We start from the raw sequence: 27,956 nt of genomic DNA, 5'->3' as shown, positions 1-27,956 counted from the left end.
TAGATAGATGGGGAGAGAGAGGGAGAGCGAGAGAGAGAGAGGGAGAGCGAGAGAGAGAGAAGTTTGGTTTAAGGAAAGCTTTGACTATGTACACCACATATGTCAGAGTCAAGGCCCGCGGGCCACATCCGGCCCGCGAGAAGGTTTTTTACGGCCCCTGGGATGATCTTGATTTGTTATTAGAACCGGCCCGCAGACCGCAGCAAGCCGGCAGCCCGCAGATCTTTTACACGCACCAATACTACATTTCCCACAATGCAACGGTGACGCACCGAGCAGTAGGCTGCTTCATTTCAATATTTATTGGCACAGCAGTTGTCAGCATCACAGTAAAATTAACTTTCAGATACCCATCAAAAATGGCAAAACGGAAGGTGGACACTGAGAACCGGGGGTTTCAAACAAGGTGGGAGTCGGAGTATTTGTTCAAGGAGGTAGCTGGAAAACCTGTGTGTCTTCTGTGTGGAGAAAGTGTGGCGGTACTGAAAGAGTATAATCTGAGACGACATTATGAAACGAAACACGCGGACAAAAACAAGAATATGGACATGGAACAAAGGCTACAAAAGGCAGAGGAATTAAAACGAGGCCTCAAATCTCGACAGGCTCTGTTCAAAAAAGCCAAATCACAAGGCCAGGCTGCTGTCAAGGCCAGTTTTATTTTGGCAGAAGAGATCGCTAAATCAGCCCGGCCATTTACGGAGGGGGATTTTCCGACGGAGCACCTGCGATGTGTGGACACAGGAGCGGACTGGTTGTGAAGATACGGGAAAAGATGCAAGAGGAAATCGCGACAGGTGAGCTGACAGCTTATCATTGTATCATACACCAGGAAGCGTTGTGCGGTAAAGCCTTGAAAATGGAGCATGTAATGAGCATCATCACGCGCACAGTTAACTTTATCAGAGCCAAAGGTTTGAATCACCGCCAGTTCAAGGCATTTCTGACGGAGTTAGAAACGGAGCATGGTGATTTGCCTTATCACACAGAGGTGCGATGGCTAAGCCAGGGAAAGGTGCTTCAAAGATGTTTCGAGCTTCGTGAGGAGATTTGTCTGTTCTTGGACAGCAAAGGGAAAGACACAACACAACTCCGAGACTAAATGTTTCTGTGTGAAATGGCTTTTCTGTGTGACATTACGAGTCATCTGAATGCAATGAACTTGCAGCTGCAGGGTCGGGATCGTGTCATCTCTGATATGTACAGTACAGTGAAGGCATTTAAAACCAAACTGTGCGGCAGTGGGTGCTGCGGAGTTCGCCCGTTTCCTCCCGACACAATGCCCCAGCTGCGCATCCAGGCTGCTCAAACGTTGTCTATGTTTGGCAGCACATACCTGTGTGAACAACTGTTTTCTTTGATGAACTTGAACAAAACATCACACAGAAGTCGACTTACTGCTGAACACCTCCACTCAATTCTGAGGATTTCCTCAGCTCAGAGCCTTACCCCGAACATTGATGAACTTGTGGAAAAGATGGGACACCACCAAGTATCACCCTCAACCTCAAACAAGTGAACATTACTGTGCAATCACATATTTAGAGTTTTTACTCAGTTCAAGTTTAAAAGTTAAAGTTTAATATTTGTTTTCACTGCATGTTACTTCTCCTTAAACAAAGTGTTGTTTTTGATTAATAGATTTTTGCACTTTATTTTATTGTATTTCAATCCAATTATATTTTAAAAATATTTCAGTTGAGTGGATGATAGAAAATTGCTATTATTGTTTTTTTCTTTGAAGTAAATTTAGCCCACTTTTGCTAAAATAGAAAATATAGGCTACTGATGGTGCCTTGAATACCGGTTTCTTTCATTTAATGTTCATGTTATGGGGATTTTTATATAAAGGAAATTTGTCTTTTGTGTCTGTTGAAAATTAAAGATTACTGACAGAGCCATAAGAAAATATTGCTTTATTTATCTGATCATATTGGAATATATTTGTTAGGTTTTCAGTAGGTTCAATTAGGTTCACTAGACTATATGCGTCATTTAAAAAAATTTCAATGAACATTCGAACAGTCCGGCCCTCGGCTTGTAGCTAAAATTTTTATTTGGCCCTCCGTCCATTTGACTTTGACACCCCTGATGTACACACTCAGTGAGCATAGCCGTGCAATTGAGAAAGGCCATCATAGGCAGACCTGGCTCTCAAGAGAAGACACTGTATGTGCACACTGCCCACAAAATTAGGTGGAAACTGAGCTGCACTCCCTAACCTGCCAAATATATGACCTTATTAGAGAGAGACATATTTCCCTCAGATTACACAGACCAACAAATAATTTGAAAACAAATCCAATTTTGATAAACTCCAATATCTATAGGGTGAAATATCACAGTGTGCCATCAACGCAGAAAGATTTGTGACCTGTAGCCACAAGAAAGACCTGTAGCCACAAGAAAGACCTGTAGCCACAAGAAAGACCTGTAGCCACAAGAAAGACCTGTAGCCACAAGAAAGACCTGTAGCCACAAGAAAGACCTGTAGCCACAAGAAAGACCTGTATCCACAAGAAAGACCTGTAGCCACAAGAAAGACCTGTAGCCACAAGAAAGACCTGTAGCCACCAGTGAAGAACAAGAAGAACAAACCCCAACACACTTTTGTTTATTATCTTGTTCACTTGCTTTGGCAATATTAACCAATGTTTCCCATGCCAATAAATGTAATTGAAATTGAGTAAGAGTCAGTGCGAATGAGGAAGAAAAGGTGGGAGACAGACAGGGAAGTTGAAGAAAGATGAGGAAGAATTAGGAGAGACTGATAGAGTTGATAGGGGATGACAAACGAAGATGAGGAAGAGAGATGGGTAAGAATTTTAAAAAGTATGCTGTAAAGAGCAAAAATAAGAGTAAAGGGATTAAGGAAAGGAACTGGCATGGGAGGGAGTTAGGAGGGGTGGAGAGCCTGGATGAGGAGATAGAGGGACACAATGAGATTTAGGGGAAAGAGGAGGGGGAAAGGGAGAAAGGGGTTAAAAAGAGGGAGAGAGGTGGGAAAGCGGAGGATATGAGATTTTGGGCTGTGTCCCTGAGGCCCAGAGAGTGAATAGGAGAGCAGGATTAGTCCCTGCATGCAACGCTGCTTTCATTAATAGTAATTACTGAGCTCAACTGGACTCGCTCTCTCCTTCTCCGCTCTCTCTCTCTCACTCTCTCTTTCTGTGGACAAGGTTAAAACGCATTAGGAGGGCACCCATGTGTGTCTCTGTACATTACTAGACTATATCATGTGTGGTATACACACAGTATAAACAGGTCAGGTGTGTTGATAGGTGATGACAAACGCACACACAATACAACACAACTTTACAGCAAACAACAGAAATGTGTCTCCCTCCCAACACATACAACTCTTCTGTTCTGATCCCTGTTTGCCAGTGGGGGCATGTATGCATCCTGATTCACTCTCCACCCTCCTCCCCCCTCTGCTCTTCTCCTCTCCTCTAGCAGTCTGTGTTCACAGGGAAAACTTGTATACAATGCTTGAAATGGTAATTCCGCTCTGCTCCTGTGGTGGTTTTTATTTTTATCCTCCCCTCTCTCTATGTTCTCTCTCTCTCTCTTTTCCTTCTCTAGTGTCTCTGTGGGGTAGAGTTCTTTGGACTCCTACACACCAGAGGCGTGGAGAGAGAGAGCCAGAAAGAGAGAGTGTGTTCTCTGAGTATGTGTCACCTTTGGCCTCTCTCTCCTGAGCTCCTTTGTATAGTGGTGTGGCTGTGCTGTCAGCCTGGTCACTAGAAACATCCGTTGATATTGGATGTTTGAAGAGGGACTAAAGATGTCGATATACTGTATGCCTTCCTTGGCGCTCACCCCCCCCCCCCCAAAAAAAAGCTACGTGCAGGGACTATTGTGGCGTATTATCATATCAAACAACAGAGCCATCACTAAGAACAAAAACAATGCAGCTGTGTGTGTGATTGAGTGTCTGTATGTGATCAAATGTGTGTGTGTTTATATGTGGAGCAGCTGTGTGTGTGCATGCGTGCTCAGGCTACACAGTGGAGGGAGGGAGACTAATTACTGGGTAAGGAAAGGCATAAATATGAAGATACTGAAGGAGAGGGAGTAAAGGAGGGAATAGATGGAGGAAGGAATGCTTGATCAAGATAGCCAAAGAGTGCAGTGGAGAGTATAACTCAGACCCCCACTGGCAGACCCCTTGCTTTTATCTAGCTCTGCAGCTCTCTCACATACACCCATACATAATTCATTGTGCAAGCATTGATCTTAATTGGTTCCGTTTTGACTGTCCCTCCTCCAGTGTCAAATGTTCCTGGTAAGCAGGCAGCACTCTGGGCTTTGGGTAGCCAGGAGAACTGCGTTCGAGAGTATTTTCTCTGTGTTGCGTTTCCTGATTGACCATTGTTCTCTCTAGGGGGGGGGGTTGCTATTTCCAGGCGCACTTGATTTACAGTCAAATGCAAATTAGCTGAGAGAGAGAGCGAAAAAGAGAGAGAGATGGGCTAATTACTGGGTAAGGAAAGACATATAAACAAAGATACTGAAGGAGAGGGTGTAAAGGAGGGAATAGATGGAGGAAGGAATGCTTGATCAAAATAGCCAAGAGCGCAGTGGAGAGTATAACTCAGGCCCCCCACTTGCAGCACCCTCAACTGCTGCCCCAGCACCTCACACAGGAGTCTCAGAGCATGGACACCTCACCTAGACCAGCCAGACACCCTCCAGAAGGACCTGTACTGAGAGGGCACATGCCAAGAGGACCTACACCCAGACCACAGCATCACCAGCCCCACCCCAACCAGCTGAGACCCCCCCCCCCTCAAGCAAACCCTGGCCACACTCTATATAGGCCTCCCCAGATCACACCTATACCCCTTCTGCCCCCCGCCCCTGCAGCAAGGCCCTCAACATGACAGCCGCACATACACTGCCTTTCAAAAGTTTGAGGTCACTTAGAAATGTCCTTGCTTTTGAAAGAAAAGCAATTATTTTTGTCCATTAAAATAACATAAAATGTATCAGAAATACAGTGTAGACAGTGTTAATGTTTTAAATGACTATCGTAGCTGGAAACTGCAGATGTTTTAGGTGTACAGAGGCCCATTATCAGCAACCATCACTCCTGTGTTCCAATGGCACGTTGTGTTCGATAATCTAAGTTGAAAACCCTTCTGCAATTATGTTAGCACAGCTGAAAACTGTTGTCTGATTAAAGAAGTAATAAAACTGGCCTTCTTTAGACTAGTTGAGTATCTGGAGCATCAGCATTTGTGGGTTTGATTACAGGCTCAAAATTGCCAGAAACAAATCACTTTCTTCTGAAACTCGTCAGTCTATTCTTGTTCTGAGAAATGAAGGCTATTCCATGCGAGAAATAGCCAAGAAACTGAAGATCTCGTAAAACGCTGTGTACTACTCCCTTCACAGAATGGCGCAAACTGACTCTAACCAGAATAGAAAGAGGAGTGAGAGGCCCCGGTGCACAACTAAGCAAGAGGACACGTTCATTAGAGTGTCTAGTTTGAGAAACAGACGCCTCACAAGTCAAAATAGAAGAAGGCCAGCATCCCGGAGTCGCCTCTTCACTGTTGACGTTGAGACTGGTGTTTTGCTGGGTACTATTTAATGAAGCTGCCAGTTGTGGACTTTTTTAGGGCCTTCCTCTGACACCGCCTAGTATAGAGGTCCTAGATGGCAGGAAGCTTGGCCCCGGTGATGTACTGGGCTGTACGCACAATAATCTGGTCGGAGGCCAAGCAGTTGCCATACCAGGCAGTGATGCAACCCGTCAGGGTGCTCTCGATGGTGCAGCTGTAAAACCTTTTGAGGATCTGAGGACCCATGCAAAATCTTTTCAGTCTCTTGAGGGGGAATAGGTTTTGTCATGCCCTCTTCACGACTGTCTTGATGTGCTTTGACCATGTTTGTTTGTTGGTGATGTGGACACCAAGGAACTTGAAGCTCTCAACCTGATCCACTACAGCCCCGTCGATGAGAATGGGAGAGTGCTCTGTCCTCCTTTTCCTGTAGTCCAAAATCATCTTTGTCTTGATCATGTTGAGGGAGAGGTTGTTGTCCTTGCACCACACGGCCAGGTCTCTGATCTCCTCCCTATAGGCTGTCTCATCATTGTCTGTGATCAGGCCTACCACTGTTGTGTCATCAGCAAACTTAATGATGGTTTTGGAGTCGTGCCTGGCCGTGCAGTCATGAGTGAACAGGGAGTACAGGAGGAGACTGAGCACGCACCCCTGTGGAGCTCCCATGTTGAGGATCAGTGTAGCGGATGTGTTGTTACCTAACCTCACCACCTGGGGGCGGCCCGTCAGGAATTCCAGGATCCAGTTGCAGAGGGAGGTGTTTAGTCCCAGGATCCTTAGTCAATGAATTAATGAATAGCATTCTCACATAGGTGTTCCTTTTGTCCAGGTGTGAAAAGGCAGTATGGAGTGCAATAGAGATTGCATCATCTATGGATCTGTTGGTGCAGTATGCAAGTTGGAATGGGTCTAGGGTTTCTGGGATAAATGCGTTGATGTGAGCCATGGCCAGCCTTTCAAAGCATTGCATGGCTACAGATGTGAGTGCTACGGGTCGGTAGTAATTTTGGCATGTTACCTTAGTGTTATTGGGCACAGGTACTATAGTGGTCTGCTTGAAACATGTTTGTATTAGGGAGAGGTTGAAAATGTCAGTGAATACACTTGCCATTTAGTCAGCGCATGCTCGGAGTACACGTCCTGGTAATCAATCTGGCCCTGTGGCCTTGTGAATGTTGACCTGTTTAGAGGTTTTACTCACATCGGCTGCGGAGAGTGTGATCACACAGTCATCCGGAACAGCTGATGCTCTCATGCATGTTTCATTGTTACTTGCCTTGAAGCAAGCATAGAAGTTATTTAGCTTGACTGGTAGGCTCGTGTCAGTGGGCAGCTCTCGACTGTGCTTCCATTCGTAGTCTGTAATAGTTTGCAAGCCCTACCACATCCGATGAGAGTTGGAGCCGGTGTAGTATGATTCAATCTTAGTCCTGTATTGACACTTTGTCTTTTTGATGGTTCGTTCGAGAGCATAGCAGGATTTCTTATAAGCTTCCAGTCCCGCTCCTTGAAAGCGGCAGCTCTACCCTTTAGCTCAATGTGAATGTTGCCTGTGATCTATGGTTTCTGGTTGGGTATGTACGTACAGTCACTGTGGGGACGACATCCTCGATGCACTTGTTGATAAAGACAGTGACTTATGTGGTGTTCTCCTCAATACCATCGGAAGAATCCCGGAACATGTTCCAGTCTGTGCTAGCAAAACAGTCCTGTAGTTTAGCATCTGCTGCATCTGACCAATGTTTTTATAGACATAGTCACTGGTGCTTCCTGCTTTCATTTTTGCTTGTACTCAGGAATCAGGAGGATAGAATTATTGTCAGATTTGCCAAATGGAGGGCGAGGCAGAGCTTTGTATGCGTCTCTGTGTGTGGGGTATTGGTGGTCTAGAATTATTTTCCTTCTGGTTGCACATTTAACATGCTGATTAGAAATCAAGTAAATCTGGTTTAAGTTTTCCTGCATTCATGTCTCCGGCCACTAGGAGCACCACCTCTGGATGAGCGTTTTCCTGTTTGCCTATGACAGTATACAGCTCTTTGACTGCGGTTTTAGTACCAGCATCGGTCTGTGGTGGTAGGTGTGTCTGACCAGAGGCTACTGTTCTGTCTTGCCGATAATCCACCAGCTGTATGTTCTTAATGTCGTCGTTCAGCCACGACTAAGTGAAACATAAGATATTACAGTTTTTAATGTCCCGTTGGTTAACTCAGCAAAAAAATAAATGTTCCTTTTTCAGGACCCTGTCTTTCAAAGATAATTTGTTAAAATCCAAATAACTTCACAGATCTTCATTGGGTTTCTTCACAAAGGGTTTAAACACTGTTTCCCAACAATTCATGAACATGCAACTTTGGAACGGTCGTTAAGACACTAACAGCTTACAGACGGTAGGCAATTAAGGTCACAGTTATGAAAACTTAGGACACTGAAGGTGCTTTTCTTCTGACTCTGAAAAACACCAAAAGAAAGTTGCCCAGGGTCCCTGCTCATCTGCATTAACGTGTCTTAGGCATGCTGCAAGGTGGCATGAGGACTGCAGATGTGGCCAGGGCAATAAATTGCAATTTCCGTAGTGTGAGACGCCTAAGACAGAGCTACAGTGAGACAGGACGGACAGCTGATCGTCCTCGCAGTGTCAAACCACATGTATCAACACCTGCACCGGATCGGTACATCCAAACACCACAGCTGCGGGACCGGTACAGGATGGCAACAACAACTTCCCAAGTTACACCAGGAACGCACAATCTCTCCATCAGTGCTCAGACTGTCCGCAATAGACTGAGAGAGGCTGGAGGCTTGTAGGCCTATTGTAAGGCAGGTCCTCACCAGATATCACCGGCAACAACGTCGGCTATGGGCACAAACTGGATCGCTGGATCAGACAGGACTGGCTAAAAGTGCTCTTCACTGACGTGACGCGGTTTTGTCTCACCAGGGGTGATGGTCGGATTTGCGTTTATCGTCAAAGGAATGAACATTACACCGAGGCCTGTACTCTGGAGCGGGATCGATTTGAAGGTGGAGGGTCCGTCATGGTCTGGGGCAGTGTGTCACAGCATCATCGGACTGAGCTTGTTGTCATTGTAGGCAATCTCAACGCTGTGCGTTACAGGGAAAACATCCTCCTCCCTCATGTGGTACCCTTCCTGCAGGCTCATCCTGACATGGCCCTCCAGAATGACAATGCCACCAGCCATACTGCTCATTCTGTGCGTGATTTCCTGCAAGACATGATTGTCAGTGTTCCGCCATGGCCAGTGAAGAGCCTGGATCTCAATCCCTTTGAGCACCTCTGGGACCTTTTGGATCGGAGGGTGAGGGCTAGGGCCATTCCCCCCAGAAATGTCTAGGAACAACTTGCAGTTGCCTTGGTGGAAGAGGAGGGTAACATCTCACAGCAAGAACTGGCAAATCTGCACAAAGATGCACTGCAGTACTTAATGCAGCTGGTGGCCACACCAGATACTGACTGTTACTTTTGATTTTGACCCCCCTTTGTTCAGGGACAAATTATTACATTTCTGTTAGTCACATGTCTGTGGAACTTGTTCAGTTTATGTCTCAGTTGTTGAATCTTGTTATGTTCATACAAATATTTATACATGTTAAGTTGACAGTGAGAGGACATTTCTTTTTAGGATAAGTTTAGGATAAAAGTGCTTTCAGTTCGTCCCATTTATTTTCCAGCGATTGAACGTTAGCTAGCAGGACGGAAGGCATGGGCAGATTAGCCACTCGTCGCCAGATCCTCACAAAGAACCCTGATCTCTTTCCGCAAAATCTGTGTTTCCTTCTCCAGCGAATAACGGGGATCTGGGCCTGGTTGGGTGTCTGTATTATATCCCTCCGGTCCGACTCATTGAAGAAGGTGTCTACGTCTTGTTTGAGGTGAGCATTCGGAGTTCTGATGTCCGGAAGCTCTTTTTGGTCATAAGAGACGGTAGCAGTAACATTATGTACAAAACAAGTTCCAAACAACGCAAAAAAACGAACAAAATAGCACGGTTGGTGACGAGCCGATAAGACAGCAGCCTTCTCCTCCGGCCCCATCCCGCTACCTTTTTTTTAAGGTACCAATAGCATAAACTTGCTATCAAGAAAGGCCGCTGTAGGTATACCTGGCTCTCAAGAGAAGACAGGCTTTGTGCACACTGCCCACAAAATTAGGTGGAAACTGAGCTGCACTTCCTAACCTCCTGCCAAATATATGACCATATTAGAGAAACATATTTCCCTCAGATTACACAGATCCACAAATAATTCGAAAAAACAAATCCAATTTTGATTAACTCCAATATATATAGGGTGAAATATCACAGCAGAAAGATTTGTGACCAACCAGTGAAGATTTATTTTCCCTTTTGTAACTATTTCTACATCGTTATTACACTGTAAATAGCCATAGTATGACATTTGAAATGCCTTTATTCTATTGGGAATTTTGTGTAATGTTTACTGTAAAAAAATGTATTGCTTAACATAGGTTTCCATGCCAATAAGAGAGAGAGAGAGAGAGGGGTATGTGAACGGAAAGACTTGACAATGCAACGAGGGAATCTTGCTACATCCCAAGAGCCACCTTGCCTTCTCTTCCACCCAGGCAGAGCTGAGTAGAGCCATATACAGTTGAAGTCGGAAGTTTACATATGCTTAGGTTAGAGTCATTAAAACTTGTTTTTCAACCACTCCACAAATTTCTTGTTAACAAACTATAGTTTTGGCAAGTCTGTTAGGACATATACTTTGTGCATGACACAAGTAATCTTCCAACAATTGTATGCAGACAGATTATTTCACTTATAATTCACTGTATCATAATTCCAGTGGGTCAGAAGTGTACATACACTAAGTTGAATGTTTCTTTAAAAACAGCTTGGAAAATTCCAGAAAATGACGTCATGGCTTTAGAAGCTTCTGACATCATTTGAGTCAATTGGAGGTGTGCCTGTGGATGTATTTCAAGGCCTACCTTCAAACTCAGTGCCTCTTTGCTTGACATCATGGGAGCAATTTACAACTACCTGAAGGTACAAGTATAAACACCATGGGACCACACAGCCGTCATCCTGCTCAGGAAGGAGACACGCTCAGGAAGGAGACATGTCTCCTAGAGATGAACGTACTTTAATGCAAAAAGTGAAAATCAATCCCAGAACAACAGCAAAGGAACTTGTGAAGATGTTGGAGGAAACACGTACAAAGTATCTGTAGCCACAGTCAAACGAGACCTATATCCACATAACCTGAAAGGCTGCTCAGCAAGGAAGAAGCCACAGCTCCAAAACCTCCATTAAAAAAAGACAGACCACGGTTTGCAACTGCACATGGGGACAAAGATCATACTTTTTGGAGAAATGGCCTCTGGTCTGATGAAACAAAAATACAACTGTTTGGAAATAATGACATCGTTATGTTTGGAGGAAAAAGGGGGAAGAACACCATCCCAACCGTGAAGCATGGGGGTGGCAGCATCATGTTGTGGGGGTGCTTTGCTGCAGGAGGGCATGGTGCACTTCACAAAATAAATGGCATCATGAGGCAGGAAAATTATGTGGATATATTGAAGCTACATCTCAAGACATCAGACAGGAAGTTAAAGCTTGGTTGCAAATGGGTCTTCCAAATGGACAATGACCCCAAGCATACTTCAAAGTTGTGGCAAAATGGTTTAAGGACAACAAAGTCAAGGTATTGGAGTGGCCATCACAAAGCCCTGACCTCAATCCCATAGAAAATGTGTGGGCAGAACTGAAAAAGTGTGTGTGTGCGAGGAGGCCTACAAACCTGACTCCGTTACAGCTCTGTCAGGAGGAATTACCAATAATTCACCCAACATATTGTGGGAAGCTTGTGGAAGGCTACCCAAAACATTTGACCCAAGTTAAACAAAAAAAAGGCAATGCTACCAAATGCTAATTGAGTGCATGTAAACTTCTGACCCACTGGGAATGTGATGAAAGAAATAAAAGCTGAAAATAATAATTCTCTCTTACTATTATTCTGACATTTCACATTCTTAAAATAAAGTGGTGATCCTAACTGACCCTAAGGCAGGGAATTTGTACTAGAATTAAATGTCAGGAATTGTGAAAAACTGACTTGAAATGTATTTGGTTAAGGTGTATGTAAACTTCTGTCTTCAACTGTATTTGCAGTAGCGTGGTCCATAGATATGGGCTGTGTTGTGGACAGTGATGAGACCAATGCCCTCTCCCATCCATCGGGCTGGACAGGCCCAGTGTTTAAGGAGAGGGGATTCGATACTATGATCTGCATCTGAAACCTTGGTGCATTTCAGAACCAAGGGTAGTGTCTGTGTGTGTGCGCATGTGTGGGTAATATGCATGTTTATCTGTCTGTAGTACTTGCATGTTCTGCATGTGTGTATTTGCCAAGCAGGGTGGATGTATGTTACTCTGATCGACTCACCAGGAGCCAGTGTGTGAGCCTCCCTCCCTCCGGTCTTCCCTCCCTTCCAGTCCACTCTGGGCTCAACTTTATCAGAACATGTCATGGCTGAAGGAGATATGGAGGACCCACTAACGTTGTATTTTCATTACCCCTGCCACATATGATCTCCTGTGCTGAGCATTAAATCACCTTCAACCTGATCTTCAGACTCCTGTCACCACCAGTTCCCATGTGGCTAGAGTTACAATGAGAAATGCTCGGTCCGTGCCTGTGTGTCAGCCCCCAACCCCATTTGCAGATCAGTGTCCCATCTATGCACCCAAACCTTTTTGCCTGTAATGTCTTTTTTTTATTTTGTTGGACCCCAGGTAGACTTAGCTGTGGTCACTGCGTTATACTTTCCTGGCCAGAGGGGGGAGCACTTTGAGTTAAAATCCTGTAGCTACAATTCTCCTGGTATCATTTAGCGTGAGGCATATTCTATTCTATTAGATCTAAGGGGAGCAATATAAAGTCCTCTAAAGGTAGCTTGAAATATGTCTAACATTTAACTTGTACCCAGTTGGATTTCCCTGTTCAAAGCCTGTGAACGTTGGGACAGGAACCCCAAGGAAGGAATTAAGTTGGATAAATACCCAGTGCTGACTGAGTCTATAGGCTAATCTAATGGGATTTGATATAAGCTGCGTACATTTGAAGGGGAACATATCCTAAATTCTGCTAGTTTTCATAACCTAGGGCATGGGGTAGAGGAGGATTTGTTGCTGTATGAATGAGTGAGCTAAATGACCTGTTTGTTTATTATACATCTCTAGGTGTGACACAAGGTGTGTGTGTCTCTCTCGCTCTCACTCTCTCCCTCAATTCAAGAGGCTTTATTGGCTTGTGAAACATATGTTTACATTGCCAAAACAAGTGAAATAGACAATAAACAAAAGGAAAATGACAATCAGGAATGAACAGTAAACATTAAGCCCACAAAATGATTTAAAGAACATAGACGTTTCAAATGTTCTATTATTGGCTGTGTACAGTGTTATAACAATGTGTAAATAGTTGAAGTACAAAAGGGAAAATAAATAAACAGATAAATATCGTTGAATTTACAATGATGTTTGTGCTCCTCTGGTTGCCCTTTTCTTGTGGCAACGGGTCACAAATGTTTTCTCATTATTTGGTTGGGCCTAGTTGTGTTGCTGTCTTGTTTGTGAACAGAGCCCCAGGACCAGTTTGCTGAAGGGACTTTTCTCTTGGTTAATCTCTCTGTAGGTGTTGACTATATTATGGAGGGTTTGGACCTTTTTTGGAACACCATTATTTTTGTCTTACTGGGATGAACTGAGCCCAAGGACCCAGGTCTGACAGAATCTGTGCAGAAGATCTAGGTGGTGCTGTAGGCCCTGCTTGGTTGGGGACAGAAGTACCAGATCATCTGCAAACAGTAAACATTTGACTTCAGAGTCTAGTAGGGTGAAGCCAGGTGTTTCAGATAGTTCTAGAGCCATCGCCAATTTGTTGATATAAATGTTGAAGAGGGTGGGGCTCAAGCTGCATCCCTGTCTCGGCCCCTGGCCCTTAGGAAAGAAATCAATATGTATTTGCCAATTTTTACCACACACTTGTTTTTTTGTACATGGATATTATAATATACTATGTTTTCCCCCAACACTGATTTCCATCAACTTATATAACAGATCCTCATGCCAATTTGAGTCGCAAGCTTTTTTGAAATCAACAAAGCATGAGAAGACTTTACTTTTGTTTTGTTTGTTTGTCAATTGGTGTGTGCAGGGTGATGGTCTGTCTTATGTCAATTTGATAAAAAAAGCCATTTTGATATATGCTCAGAACCATTGTTTTCACTGAGGAAATGTAGGAGTCTGCTGTTTATGATAATGCAGAGGATTTTCCCACGGTTGCTGTTGACACATATACCACAGGAGTTATTGGAGCTGAATTTGTCTCCAGTTTTGCACTCAGTCTATATTATACACTCAATAAAACATACAACCATATACAGCTCTCTCCCGCTCTCTTGCTCCTCACCACTGTTTCATTCCCTCTCTTTGTTTTTATGCCTTTCCTTACCCAGTAATTAGCCTCTCTCTCTCGCTCTCTCGCACTCTCGCACTCTCTCTTGTGACCAAAAGGTTGCTGTATCGAATCTCAGAGCTGTCATGGTAAAAATCTGTTGTTCTGTCCCTGAGTAAGGCAGTTTAACCCACTGTTCCCCTGGCGCCAAAGATGTGGATGTCGATTATGGCAGCCCCCCCACACCTCTCTGATTCAGAGGGGTTGGTTTAAAGGGGAAGACTCATTCAGTTGTACAACTGACTAGGTATCCTCCTTTCCCTAGCTCCAAACATCGCCACCGATGGCGTCAATTCTCCCCGTAACAGCATCACCAACTCTCCTCGTCAGCCCCTGACTTCAAGCACAGCAGCTACATCCACATTTTTAAAAACAGCCTTTTTGGGTACTTTTGTGAAAAATCAGAATGGTCTAATTTCCTGTTCCTGTCATGAAGTTAGTGGTAGTTATTTTACCCTGCTTACTGGCTGTGGAGCTATATCTATATATGTCTGTGTCTGTATACTTTTAACTTTTAATGAGTCTGATTGCTGCTCTTTTACACTTGAAAAGTAGATGTTTTATCTCAAAGAGCCTCACCTGCATAAATAAAATGATAAAGGACATCAGATAAAAAGGTTTTGGCAGTGGCCATGGCTCTGTATCTCTCTCATAGTGTCCTGCTGCATCCATGCGGTTTTGTGATAGCTCCTTTGAACACGCACACAGCATAGCTGTCTCCTCTGGGAGGTCTGTCCTAAACCTGTGGATCTTGCAGACAGACAGACTCCCTTTGTCTTTCTGACATGGATGAATAGTACTCCCAGGGGGCATCAGTGTGTGTGTACAGCCACTACTCCCACCCTTCCCTTCCTCTCTCACCTCTCTGCCCAAAGCACACAGTTACCATGGAGACGGGCCCCTCAGGTTCTGTAGGAGGGGCCTGTAGTCAAAGCTCTTTCTAAGCACTGACCCCTCCCTTTTCTTACAATTCCTGCAGAAGGTTCTGTCCCCCCCAACCACACACACATCACACACACACATCTCTAAGGAATTCTGCATTTGAAAGCCTTTGACACACTCTGTGTTGCACCAAAGCACCCAACCGTTTTTCTTCACTGTAATCCCTAATGACAAGTCATTGTTGCACTATTCCAGCCAAGTCTGGCTCCCTGCAATACATTTTATTCATCCACTCTTTCACTTTGTCCCAACATCCCTCCCTCCACCCTGCATCACTCTTTCTTCTTCACTTCTATTGCTTCTATCAGTCTTTCAACCCCTCCATTCCTCAATCCCTCCATCCTCTCCCAGTGTGTACGGATGTGGTGCAATCTGTTAGTGGTCTCCATTGCCTGCCTCCAAACATGGCTGGTCGTGCTGCTATAACCGTGTGACTGAGTGTAATGGCCGTGGTGATAGTTGCAGGCAATGGAGCGGACAAGTTATTACAGGACAGGCAAATGGAGACCTGATAGAGCATGAAACCTCCCCTCCCAGCTCTGTGGGGCTGGGGGCTGCCTCCCTCCCTAACTACCTTTGGCTCTTTCATTTTTCTCTCTCACTCTCTATTGTGGCCTCGCTCACTCTCTCTTTTTCTCTCTGTTGTTCCCTCCATGTTATTTGTTGATCCCACCCTGCCTCTCCCTTTCGCTCTCATCCTCACTTTCTCACTCATCCTAACGCTCTCTGTCGTTCTCTTCCCCTCTCTCAGAACATAATAACAGGAGAGGGTCACACAGGACATGACACATGAACACTAATAACGCAGCAGGCAGGGAGGAGTAATGGTGTGCTGGTGTCTGTCAGGGAGCAGCTAACATGCTACGCTATGCTATCACTGCTAAAGAGAGCAGCATGTCCAGACAGCCAATGGAATTTGGAGAGGAGAGGGGGAGTATGGTGTCAATCCCTCAGCCAAGTTGCCCACCACATCCACCACAGTCATTTTTAAGAGTTTGTTTTTCTCTTTCTACCTACTGTTCCACAGAGAGTGAGTAGTGAGTGAGTAGCTAGCATATGAATAGGACTCCCAGGGGACATGAACAGCATGGCCTCTACTACTTGTTTGTTGTTTTTCATTTATAGATTTCCCTCCATGTGGGTTAGGATTTAGTTAGCAGATTTGGACCAGAATGAAAGATGTGTTGTCATTTTTGAATAGTGTTTATTGCTTTTTCTCACTTAGTATGTGTGTGAGTGTGCACATGTGTCGGGGTATGTTTGAAGCCTGTTAGCCAGATGGCTTGTCTGCCTGTTTGGGCTGTGTTTTCCCCTTCTTCTGCTGTTGCTCTGGAGGGCTGCCCAAGGGGTGAGGGGTGTCGGCCTCCCTTCACTGGGGGAGCTTGGACAGGAGGAATAGTCCTGTTTGAGGTTTTAGGCCTGCACTGAGGGGAACCAGCTTTCTCAAAATGTGGTGAAAATATAGGAACAGACTGCCCCCTAGTGGTACGTCTCACCACTGCTCCACTCCACGGCATGGTCATATTTACTCTGGCTCAAGCTAATGTGTTGATCTGAGGAGCGGCCAGCTTTGTCACTGACTCCATCGTTGCACCATCATCACAAACCTCTCTCGCTGTTATGTCCGTGCCGCCAGCTGAACCAACACCTGTAATTATCAACCGTCACACGGCGTTCCCCCACCTCCATGGAATAAGGCAAACACACCAATCAACTGGAGACACATTCTAGAAGCAGTGGAATGTTATAGCAGGAGATAGTGTGTTTTTCCCCTTGTTTTCTTTTTCTCTCTTGTAAAGGAGAGTATGTGAATACATTATGTGTTAAGGTATGTAGAGAGAGGATTTGCTGTGCTGTGTACGGCTTTATTTGTATAGATGTGGATCTCCTCTCCTGGAGTATGAGCAGGGAAAATGTCTCTATTCCTTTATTCCAGTATTCCCAGCATTTCTCTCGCTCTCTTCTCATTCATTTTGACATGAGTCGCTCATTAGCATACTTGTAGGCAGGTGTCCAATCCGGATGAAAGAATGCGCTTCAAAGAAATCCCCTGTATCCCAGCAATAAAATGGCAGTGTTCTGTTAATGTCTGTCATAGTTTGATTTGATCAGACAAAGAAGAGTTTCAGTGCTGCCCTCAATATAGCAAGCATTCTCCAATACTGCGTCTAACTTTCCTGTCTGTCTTACTCCTGTCTATGCATCTGGATCATGAGCAAGAAAGAGATTAGGCAGATAGAAATGACTTTATTTTTCAGGCTTTGCTTTTAGGTTTGTGTGTCACACTGTAACTGCACCCTTGTGTTTCTGTGATGACACTTTAAAGGATTTACCTCCCACTCCACATCCTCTCTCAGTTCAAATGACAAGAATACACCTGGTGGGACTGCATTTTTGAGTCAGGCTGTCAAACACACTGACATTTATCCTACACCCATATATGGTCTCAGACGTAATGTTAGAGAACACACTGTTGAGTTTTCTAGTAATTGATTCACACAGTCAGCAGTATGTTTTTTTTCATTGCCCTTTTCATTTCAATTCCACCACAGACTTTTACCACAAGGAATGATAAGAGAAGTAGAAGAGGTGGAGAAGCATGGCTGTAGAACGACCTGTTCCACTGCACAGTGGAGGCATCAGACTAACTGCTGAGAGAGAGAGAGAGAGAGAGAGAGAGAGAGAGAGAGAGAGAGAGAGAGAGAGAGAGAGAGAGAGAGAGAGAGAGAGAGAGAGAGAGAGAGAGAGAGAGAGAGAGAGAGAGAGAGAGAGAGGCTGGGGGAGAGGAAAGGACGAGAGCAGGAGGGAAGAGGCTGGAGGATGGGGGAGATGGAAGAAAGAGGAAAGGACGAGAGCAGGACGAGAGAGGCGTTGGGGATGGGGGAGATGGAAGAAAGAGGAAAGGACGAGAGCAGGAGGGGAGAGCCGGGAGGATGGGGGAGATGGAAGAAAGAGGAAAGGACGGAGCAGGAGGGGAGAGCCTGGAGGATGGGGGAGATGGAAGAAAGAGGAAAGGGAGAGCAGGACGAGAGAGGCGTTGGGGATGGGGGAGATGGAAGAAAGAGGAAAGGAGGAGCAGGAGGGGAGAGCCGGGAGGATGGGGGAGATGGAAGAAAGAGGAAAGGCGAGAGCAGGAGGGGAGAGCCTGGAGGATGGGGAGATGGAAGAAAGAGGAAAGGACGAGAGCAGGACGAGAGAGGCGTTGGGGATGGGGGAGATGGAAGAAAGAGGAAAGGACGAGAGCAGGAGGGGAGAGCCGGGAGGATGGGGGAGATGGAAGAAAGAGGAAAGGACGAGAGCAGGAGGGGAGAGCCGGGAGGATGGGGGAGATGGAAGAAAGAGGAAAGGACGAGAGCAGGAGGGAGAGCCGGGAGGATGGGGGAGATGGAAGAAAGAGGAAAGGACGAGAGCAGGAGGGGAGAGCCGGGAGAATGGGGGAGTTGGAAGGAAGAGAGCAGGAGGGGAGAGCTGGGAGGATGGGGAGGCAGTACAGGTACTAAGAAGGGAGAACAGGTGCTGAGAGGATGGGGGAGTTGGAAGAAAGAGGAATGGAAGAGAGCAGGAGGGGAGAGCCAGGAGGATGGGGGAGGCAGAGCAGGTACTAAGAAGGGAGAGCAGGCGCTGAGAGGATGGGAGAAGAAGGGGGTTTTGAAGCCACTCTGGTATGATTAAAGTGGTCTGTGGGAACAGCAGGCAGAGCCTGTGTAATCCCTGGCCCTCTACCTCTCCAGGGGGGAAAGGTTTATGAGCACCAAGAGTATAGAGACTCTGCTAGAGGTGATGGTGTCATCTGGGAGTGGCAAAGCTCCCTTATGGAATAGAAAGATGCGTGTGTGCTTCTATTCTGATGTGTCTGCATCAGAAACACCAGTTCATTAGCACTGGGCAGGTAGTGCAGTAGAGACAAAACAGTAGCCTTTTCATATAGGCCTTCTATTTCTAAACGCACCAAATACCCACCCATTGTTTATGTGGAGGCATTATGAGCATGGACATCACCAGGACCTGGCTTTTGGGGCTTTAGTCCCGAATGACTTTGGGTCTCAGCCAATAAGCTTTTGGGGCTTTAGTCCTGAATGACTTTGGGTCTCAGCCAATAAGCTTTTGGGGCTTTAGTCCAGAATGACTTTGGGTCTCAGCCAATAAGCTTTTGGGGCTTTAGTCCCGAATGACTTTGGGTCTCAGCCAATAAGCTTTTGGGGCTTTAGTCCCGAATGACTTTGGGTCTCAGCCAATAAGCTTTTGGGGCTTTAGTCCCGAATGACTTTGGGTCTCAGCCAATAAGCTTTTGGGGCTTTAGTCCCGAATGACTTTGGGTCTCAGCCAATAAGCTTTTGGGGCTTTAGTCCAGAATGACTTTGGGTCTCAGCCAATAAGCTTTTGGGGCTTTAGTCCCGAATGACTTTGGGTCTCAGCCAATAAGCTTTTGGGGCTTTAGTCCCGAGTGACTTTGGGTCTCAGCCAATAAGCTTTTGGGGCTTTAGTCCCGAATGTCTTTGGGTCTCAGCCAATAAGCTTTTGGGGCTTTAGTCCCGAATGACTTTGGGTCTCAGCCAATAAGCTTTTGGGGCTTTAGTCCTGAATGACTTTGGGTCTCAGCCAATAAGCATTTGGGGCTTTAGTCCTGAATGACTTTGGGTCTCAGCCAATAAGCTTTTGGGGCTTTAGTCCTGAATGACTTTGGGTCTCAGCCAATAAGCTTTTGCGCTGCTGCAATGGTGTAAAAAGAAAATGTGTCACTTAACTCCCGAAGTCATCCAACCGTTATAATCAGGGGCGTAGGACTGCTGGTGCTCAACAGAGCGAAGCTCCCCCACTTTTCAGAATGGTTTTATGTCTCTCAAGATCACTTAATGATTACTTATCAAGCCGAATATTGTAACATGATAATGTCAGGCCGCTGTTATGCCAAAAACACCATGTTATTTCTTATGTGCTGAAATGTTACATTTTTTCCTCATGAGGTGGCTGTGTTTAACTTCATCTGGTCTCAAATGCGATTAGTTCGGCCGGTTACTGACTGTATATCTTTTCAAGGAGATCGAAATGCATATTCACATGAAAGTGATTGGGATCAAATGGTTGCCATGTAGCATGGACGTTCACCTGTAAGACGTGAATAATTATCATTCACTATTGAGAGTGAACACTATTGGTGTTTTAGATTTTTTACAAACATAATGTTTTCCTTTTAGCTACTTACAGTATGTGTAGGCAAAGGCAACCATACAATTTGGATGATGCATTGTATGTACATTCTAAAATTCATGTCGGTACCAACTTTCATTCAGAAATAATGGCGTAATAATTATACAATAATGGTGCTCCGGTAGGCTACATTACCAGCGCTACCCCACTGGTTATAATGAATGTCAAGCAATTGCCGTGAACGGTCAACTGATAATTGGGACAGTGTCATTGCGCTGCTTTGAGACAAACATGGGAACTCATCTTGATAATTAAATCAATGTCAGATTTTGGTTTTTACTGAATCTCTGTTTGGCTATTTGGTCAACATTAGGCAGACAACTGTTAGCTAAATGTATGGAAGTGCTCATGATCATTAGTCTAGCAATTGAAAGTAATTCATATTTTACACCCACATTAGGCCTGTAGTCTACCTAATGAGCTTCCCTGATGTTTTCCTGAACTTTTCAACACTTTTCTGATGCATTTTAGTCACTTAGACGAGTGTTGCAAATACACTTACGTACGCTTTTCCCATAGACTATTCAAGTCATTTCACACATTTTTTATTGTTTAAAAAGGTCCTAAGGTCATCTGCATCATTTCAATAACAATATAGCTGAAACTACTATTGGCTTCATTGATTTACTGAATGTATTCCCTTGTAAATGTAGGCTAAGCTATTTGCTGATAGATGATTAAAACAAATATTGTAACAGTTGGCCTACCAAAACAATAACGTCATATGGGGTTACTGACCACACTCGATTGAATTAATGACGAAAAGTTTTGACTATTTGGCCTTGGGGAGAGCACAGCACATGAAAGAAAACAGCGCTGCAGGTAGGGGTGCTGGAAGTGTTGCACGTACATTGAAATACATTTGCCAAACGCATAGGCCTAGTGAGCCTACAGTCGGGAATCCAGCAATCAGGCAGCCCTTGTGGCTGATTTGTGGCTGTCAATGAACAGCAGGCAGCAGCTAGAAGGTATTTTGCAATATTTCAAAATACAATTGCTGGGCAAATCTGTTTGAGTAGGTGAGTGCCACTGGAAAGTTGTTGGACTATAATTTCCTCCTCATATTGTAGGCCTAAAATCTGTGTATCCAATATTTTCATTTGCGTATGCTATCGGTTGCTTTTAAGACATGGGTCGTTCGTTTTATTGATCGCAGTATGTAAATGTCAGAGTCGCTTGACATTTTTGATCATTTTTGTGGTATAAAAAAGTATTAGGGTAATGTCTCCAGTCATGTACAATGATGTAGAAATGCAGGAAATTATTTTAGAAAGGCCCTTTTTTTCTCGGACCCACAAACCCCTCATCCCTGGTCTTCAGGACTGGGCCCCGAATATTATGAAACTCTGGTGATCGCCCTGATTATGAGTTCCTTTTGTCTGTGTGTCTGGCGAGCGGGACGGGTGGCAGTGGTGGGATCCCTTTATCTGTTTTTCTTTTACTGCGCTAATTAACTGTAGCATTTAATTTTTGTTTTGGACCGCTCTCTGCAGAGCTCAGCGCATAATGAATAGGACCAGGGAACTGAGGGAAGGAACGGCCGGGTCTGAGTGAATGAGCATCACCATGACAGGGGAAGGGGTGTTGGTGATTGTTTTGTGGCGACTGTTGGGGGAGGGGGGACGCAACTTCTATTCAGGCTAGTTCTGAGTGCGGCCCTTGGTCTCCCCAGACTACCTCCCCCATACAGGAAATGTTTCCCTCCTCTCATCTGGAATAATAAAGCACAGTGCTCCTTTTTAGTGTTGCAACTCCTGTTAATTTCAACCAGTAGGCTGCTGCTGTGTTTCTGACTACTATCCCACTGTTCCCTTTTCTCATCTTGACCTGTGAATTCCTAAGTGTTACTCACGTGTGTGCGTGCACGCATTGCTCACTCCTCAAGAGCAGTAATCTGACATTCCCCGTAGTGTTGCTCTCTGTTTTCATCTCAGACACAAAGCTCCTGAACTCTGCATCGCTTCTCTAGAAAATAACTGTAAGATCATTTTGCCCCTTAGAGCTAGCCTACATTAAATAGATCCATATATTCTCTCCTCCAGAGGCTCCAGGTCAGGACTTTGTAACCCTGGACTACCGGCTGCGTTACTACCCCAGCATCACCTACGCGGTCATCGGCAGCGCTGTCATCTTCGTCCTGGTGGTGGCGCTGTTGGCCTTGGTCCTGCACCATCAGAGGAAGCGCAGCGTGCTGCTGCCCCGTGGGGTCCGGGGGTCCTCCCACCACCACCACCACCACCAGCCCCTGCTGCTGTCCCGCCTGGTCATCCTAGACCGGGGACATGTCCACCCGGCTGGCCCTGGCCTCTCCCCCACCTCCCCGTCTGCTGCGGCCCAGTACGCTGCAGGTCCTCCAGGGCTACAGCTGCTGTCTGGGGCCCTCTACCCAGCTGGCATGCCCGTGGACTCACCACCTTCCTACTCCCAGGCTGTACTGGATGTCAGGTAGGCTGAGAGTCCGCTTGAGACATACTGTCAATGTCAATGTAGTGTACTGGAGGGGGTAGTGTGAGACTTTTGCCAGCTGTAGCTTTGTCTATTTTAATGTGTTTGTTATATTCAAAATCAAATTGTATTTGTCAGGTACACGTGTTTAGCAGATGCTATTGCGGGTGCAGCAAAATGCTTGTGCTTCTAGTTCCGACAGTGCAGTAATATCTAACAAGTAATATATAACAATTTCACGGCAAATACCTAATACACAGAAATCTAACTAAGAATTGATCTGTCTCTAAACTTAACTAAATACAATTTAGAATACTTCTGACCATAATTTGTCCATTTATTAGTTAGGACATTAGAATGCAACAGTGCAATAGTAGCATAATTATATGTACGCTCCTTTACTCATCTATTTCTCCATCTCGCCTCCAGCCGGCCTCCTTGGTTCGACCTCCCCCCGCCTCCCTACCTCCCAGAGGCGGAGGAGCTGCCGTCAGAAGGTGAGCTGCCCCAGTACGAAGCCACCACAGTGCCCTCCACACAGCCAAATGCATGCCCATCTGAGACCCCTACACCCAGAACTGTGGCCCCAGGCTTGTCCCGGCCTAGCCTCAGCTCCAGAGAGGAGTCGGACCAGCTGTAGTCCTCTGGTTACTGCATCTACGTAGGACTAGTACCCAGCCTCAGCGCTGTGGATGGCTGAAGAGAGAAGAGCTGTGCGATATGTTAAGGCCCAAAGCACTGTCCTGCCTGCTGTGGGAATGAGAGACAAGGCGCTATTCTACCTATAGCTACAACTGACTGACTGACTGAGGCACTTGGAATCATTGCTCTTGTACGCTGGCGCCCTCTGCTGGAAATGTATCTACATATCCCTGACTGGGCTTACTACTCATTCAATCAATCATCAGTCAATTGCATTTAATCTGTGGCTATATAGCGCTTTTTACAAATTAATTTCTCACAGTCTGCTTAACAGAAACCAGAGCCTAAGCTTCTAAAGACTGAGAAAAACTCCCACAGCCTCCCAACACTATTCATCTCCTGTTGGACTGGTGAAGACCAGTTGGGTGGTTGGGCGAAGATCCTTTAGCTTGGATTAAGTTGACTGGATAGATGGTCAACCTGTGTAGTACAGTCATGCATTAACAATGAAGTAAGAGTCGCACTAACTAACAGTATTTGTGGTACTCATAATGGGTCAAATGTCACATGGTGTTACAGTGGCAGATGTATATGTTGTTTAAGAATCGTGTAAAAAGGCACAGTGTCATATCTGTAATGTTATGGTTTAGCACATTAGGATGACCAGCTAGCCACAGAAGCTCTTGGGTCGTGGACATACTGCACTTCCCTCCCATCCATATTGCATGATGCTGGTTCTCTTCAATCTCTATTCTCATTGGCCATCTCTTTCGTTTCATAGGAATAACTGGAATCATATTGCTCTGTTATAGAGCACTTATCGGGGTTGTTGAGTATGCACGTAACTTGTGTTTTGGCAGGAACTCAAATGGAAGTATTATTTAAGGAAGAGAACATGTGGATGAAAATACTCTTACTGAGTAAGGTCCCAAAGTAAGGTTGTTCGTTTTTGGTATCTGTGCCTTTTCAAATCACTAAAATATACGTTTAACAACTGTATGTCTACTGTCCCACTCAGATTGTAGTTTGACAGCAGTTCATTGAGATCTTGTTCTACTGCCCATGATGACAGTGCAAATTGCTTTGTTTTGATATATCTCCTCAGACACTGGTAGAGAGGAGCAGAATGTTCAGACTGCACTTCATGTCTGACTAGTGTCCTGTGAGAGCACAGGACAAACATTTTGTCAGGGAAGAGATAAAAACAATTAAGGAGTTGTTTGCATTAGTGCATAAAGAGGAAGAGGGAGTAGAACTAGGACTGGAGCAGAGACCATTCCACTTGGTGCCTTGGAACACAAGCGTGTACATTGAAATAAGCATTCAGGATTATCCTCAAGTAAAAACAAACAATGTATATTTTCAAAACGAGCCTCACAACACACAGAACTATGTGGCTGCTTGCAAAACAGTAAATGCATGAATACATTCATCAAGGCTAAATGAGACCGAAATTGCAAATTCATCAAAAGAAGACGACTTACTGCAAAAACATCCAGACAAACATACAGTGCATTGGGGTATTGTGTGTAGGTTTATGAGGGGAACATATCATTTCATCCATTTTAGAATAAGGCTGTAACATAACAAAATGTGGAAAAAGTCAAGGGGTCTGAATACTTTCCCGAATGCACTGTACATATAGCTGACAAAACAGAAAGTGATTCTGTCTTTTAAAAATACCAGTTGGTCAATAGGTTTTCTTTGCAGTCACTACTACATCATGATGATCGAAACGGGAAATGCAACTATCAAATGGTGCAGAATTATGGAGAATCTCTCTCCTTTCTTTGCATACTTTACCAAACAATTTCATACATATCAAATCAAGTATTATTCATGAAAAACAAAGCACATTGTTTGCAGAATTCATTCACTGGTATCATCACAATCCAATTCCATGTATTCAATACATACGCTGTTCTGCTCATAGGTTTGTAGACTTTCCATTGGCAAGCAGCAACACAATCCCCAATAGATCTAAGGACCGCTGAATACAGTGGGGGAACACTGAATTTATAGGCGTCAACCCTCACCAAACCAAAGGTGTGCAATATTGGAGATGACTTGTCTCATGAGTACTTAGATGGAACTGAACTTCATGTTCTGCATCTCTGCATGTTGTAAACAATCATACATCTTAGGCTGTCCTCATTGCGTAGATCTTTCCCTATAATGTACCGGATTGAGTATAAATAAAACCATTGACAGTGCAGTAGTATTAACTGATTCCCAGAAACAGGGAACAACATTGCAACCTGTTCTCTTCTGATGGAAACAATGTATTGACATTCTGTGAACAAAACACTTAACAGCAACAACAACTGTTATGACCGTTGTACAAAGGTGCAAAAACAAGAAAATGATCCGACAATCTACAAATGTATTTAAGCATTTGATCATTGTTGTTTTGCTCTACGGACATTTAACCACAGTTCCAAAAAAAATGCTTGATTGAGAAAAACTATAAGAGCATTATTCAACCCAGTAGAAAAGTATTTGCTCAATTGACTCTCATATAGTCACTGACAAAAGTGATCAGACTTTTTCTCCTTGGTTCCATAATGATGTGTTACTGACTGCACCATCTACCAGCATGTATTTCCTGACAGACTGAAATGAATCATCACAGATGTGGTTGGTCATGCATGCAGTGTTATCACACACTAAATAGTATTAAAGTGTATTTCAATATATGTCAATCAGAAGAAACAAATGTTGCTCTACAAATTGCATTTTGATAGATTAAGGATATAGTTTTTTGACTCCACACGTAACATTGTAACCTCTTGTAGTACTTCAACAGAACTGTATCAGCTCAGTATCCTTACTGGGTTGTTGAGGCAGACATGTGGGTGGCAGGTAGCCTAGCGGTTGACAGCACTGGGCCAGTAACAGAAAGGTCACTGGTTTGAATCCCGAGCCGACTGGGTGAAACAAGCATTTAAACCTAATTGCTCCTTTAAGTCGCTCTGGATAAGAGCATCTGAGAAATCACAGAAAATAATTTAAAGTAAGACAAGCATTTTGTATGGAGCAGTGAAAGTTTAATTCCGTTTGGGACTGTTTTAGTAACTTGGTTAAAATGTCTTGTTTATTGTATTTCTTGGATTCATACTCAATCACATACAGGATCCCAACTGTATCAAATGCTGTATCTGCCACTCCTATTATACAGACTATTTTCTGAATTTGTACCATAGCTGTTTGACCAATTGAATTGACGCCAAATAAAGTTTGGATAAAGAAGAAAAATACTAAATATTTTTCTTATAAGTGTCCCAATTCATTGTTTAGAAATATGTAAGTCTCAGCTGTACAGATGATGTGAGAGAGAGAAGACTGCTATTGTCTGCCTGCCTGCCTGCGTGCCTGTCTGTCTCTCTGTCTGTCTGCGTGCCTGTCTGTCTGTCTCTCTGCCTGTCTGTCTCTCTTTCTGTCTGTCTGCCTGTCTGTCTGTCCGCACCGCCCAGCCCACTGTGCAATAACTAGAATTATTAATTGATTGACTGGTAAAGTTCCTATCTGAAGGATCTGTAATGTATTGTTGTTGTCGTGTCATTTCCATTTCAGAACTTGTCAAGGGTTTCATGTGACTGTGTACATGTACGGCGAGTGAGAGAGTAGAGACATTTATTTCAAACAAAATCATATTTAGATTTTTAACTAAGAAAATAATGTTTCATTATCAAACATATTACTTTGAAATGTTTTTGTTGTGTTGGGCTCTGTACTTTGGATTTGAAATGATTCAACTGTCAGCTTTAATTTGAGGGTATTTTCATCCATATCAGGTGAACCGTTTAGAAATTGCAACACTTTTTGTACATAGTCCCCCTTCCCATTTTAGAGGATCTAAAGTATTGGGACAAATTCACTTATGTGTTTTAAAGTAGTAAAAAGATAAGTATTTCATAGCTCTCAATTACTAAATCAAGCTTATGACTACAAATTTGTTGAATGCATTTGCTGTTTTGCTTTGGTTGTGTTTCAGATGATTTTGTGCCCAATAGAAACATTGTAGTGTCATTTTGGAGTCACTTTTATTGTAAATAAGAATAACATGTTTCTAAACACCTCTACATTAATGTGGACATTACCATGATTACAGATAATCCTGAATGAATTGTGAGTGAGAAAGTTAGACGCAAAAATATCATACCCCCAAGACATGCTAACCTCTCACCATTACAATAACAGGGGAGGTTAGCATTTGTGTTGTTTTTGTGGTGTATGATATTTGTGTGTCTAACTTTCTCACTTTCTGCACTTTAAACCTCATCGTCAATGTATTATTTCATATCCAAAGTGCTGGGATACATAGTCAAAACAACAAAATATGTGTCACTGTCCCAATACAGCTCACTGTATATCCCCAGCAGTCATTTGGCTGGTGGTGTTGAACAACTTATAAACCAAAGATTATCATTCATTATAATTGTAAAATCCAGAAGACGAGGCTTTACTCTCCAAAGTCACGTCCCCAGTAATGTTGTGTCTTGTTTTGTGTCAGATACCTAACTGACTGGAGGCAGGGGAGTAGTGTTACTCAGAGACTCAGGACAATCTGGGTTGTATTCACTAGGAGCCAAGAGAAGCAAGTGGGCTGAAATGCTGAGGAACTAACTGAAATTGTCC

At 44.2% G+C, this 27,956-nt stretch overlaps 1 protein-coding gene across 2 annotated transcripts in view; it reads left to right on the top strand.

Annotated features, from left to right (window-relative positions):
- Window positions 1-26,564, top strand: part of LOC124002119 (low-density lipoprotein receptor class A domain-containing protein 3-like) — a 120,526-nt gene extending 93,962 nt beyond the window's left edge. For both annotated transcript variants that reach the window (XM_046309402.1, XM_046309412.1), the window contains exons 5-6: window positions 22,274-22,676; window positions 23,106-26,564. In XM_046309402.1, the coding sequence (XP_046165358.1) occupies window positions 22,274-22,676; window positions 23,106-23,316 (614 nt within the window). In that variant the 3' untranslated portion in view covers window positions 23,317-26,564. The remainder of the gene's footprint in view (window positions 1-22,273; window positions 22,677-23,105) is intronic.
- Window positions 26,565-27,956: the final 1,392 nt, after the last annotated feature.

The sequence above is a fragment of the Oncorhynchus gorbuscha genome, linkage group LG02, assembly GCF_021184085.1.
Source record: "Oncorhynchus gorbuscha isolate QuinsamMale2020 ecotype Even-year linkage group LG02, OgorEven_v1.0, whole genome shotgun sequence".
Classification (NCBI taxonomy): Eukaryota; Metazoa; Chordata; class Actinopteri; order Salmoniformes; family Salmonidae; genus Oncorhynchus; species Oncorhynchus gorbuscha.
Note: the sequence above shows the minus strand (reverse complement) of the source record. Positions and strands in the feature narration are given on the sequence as shown.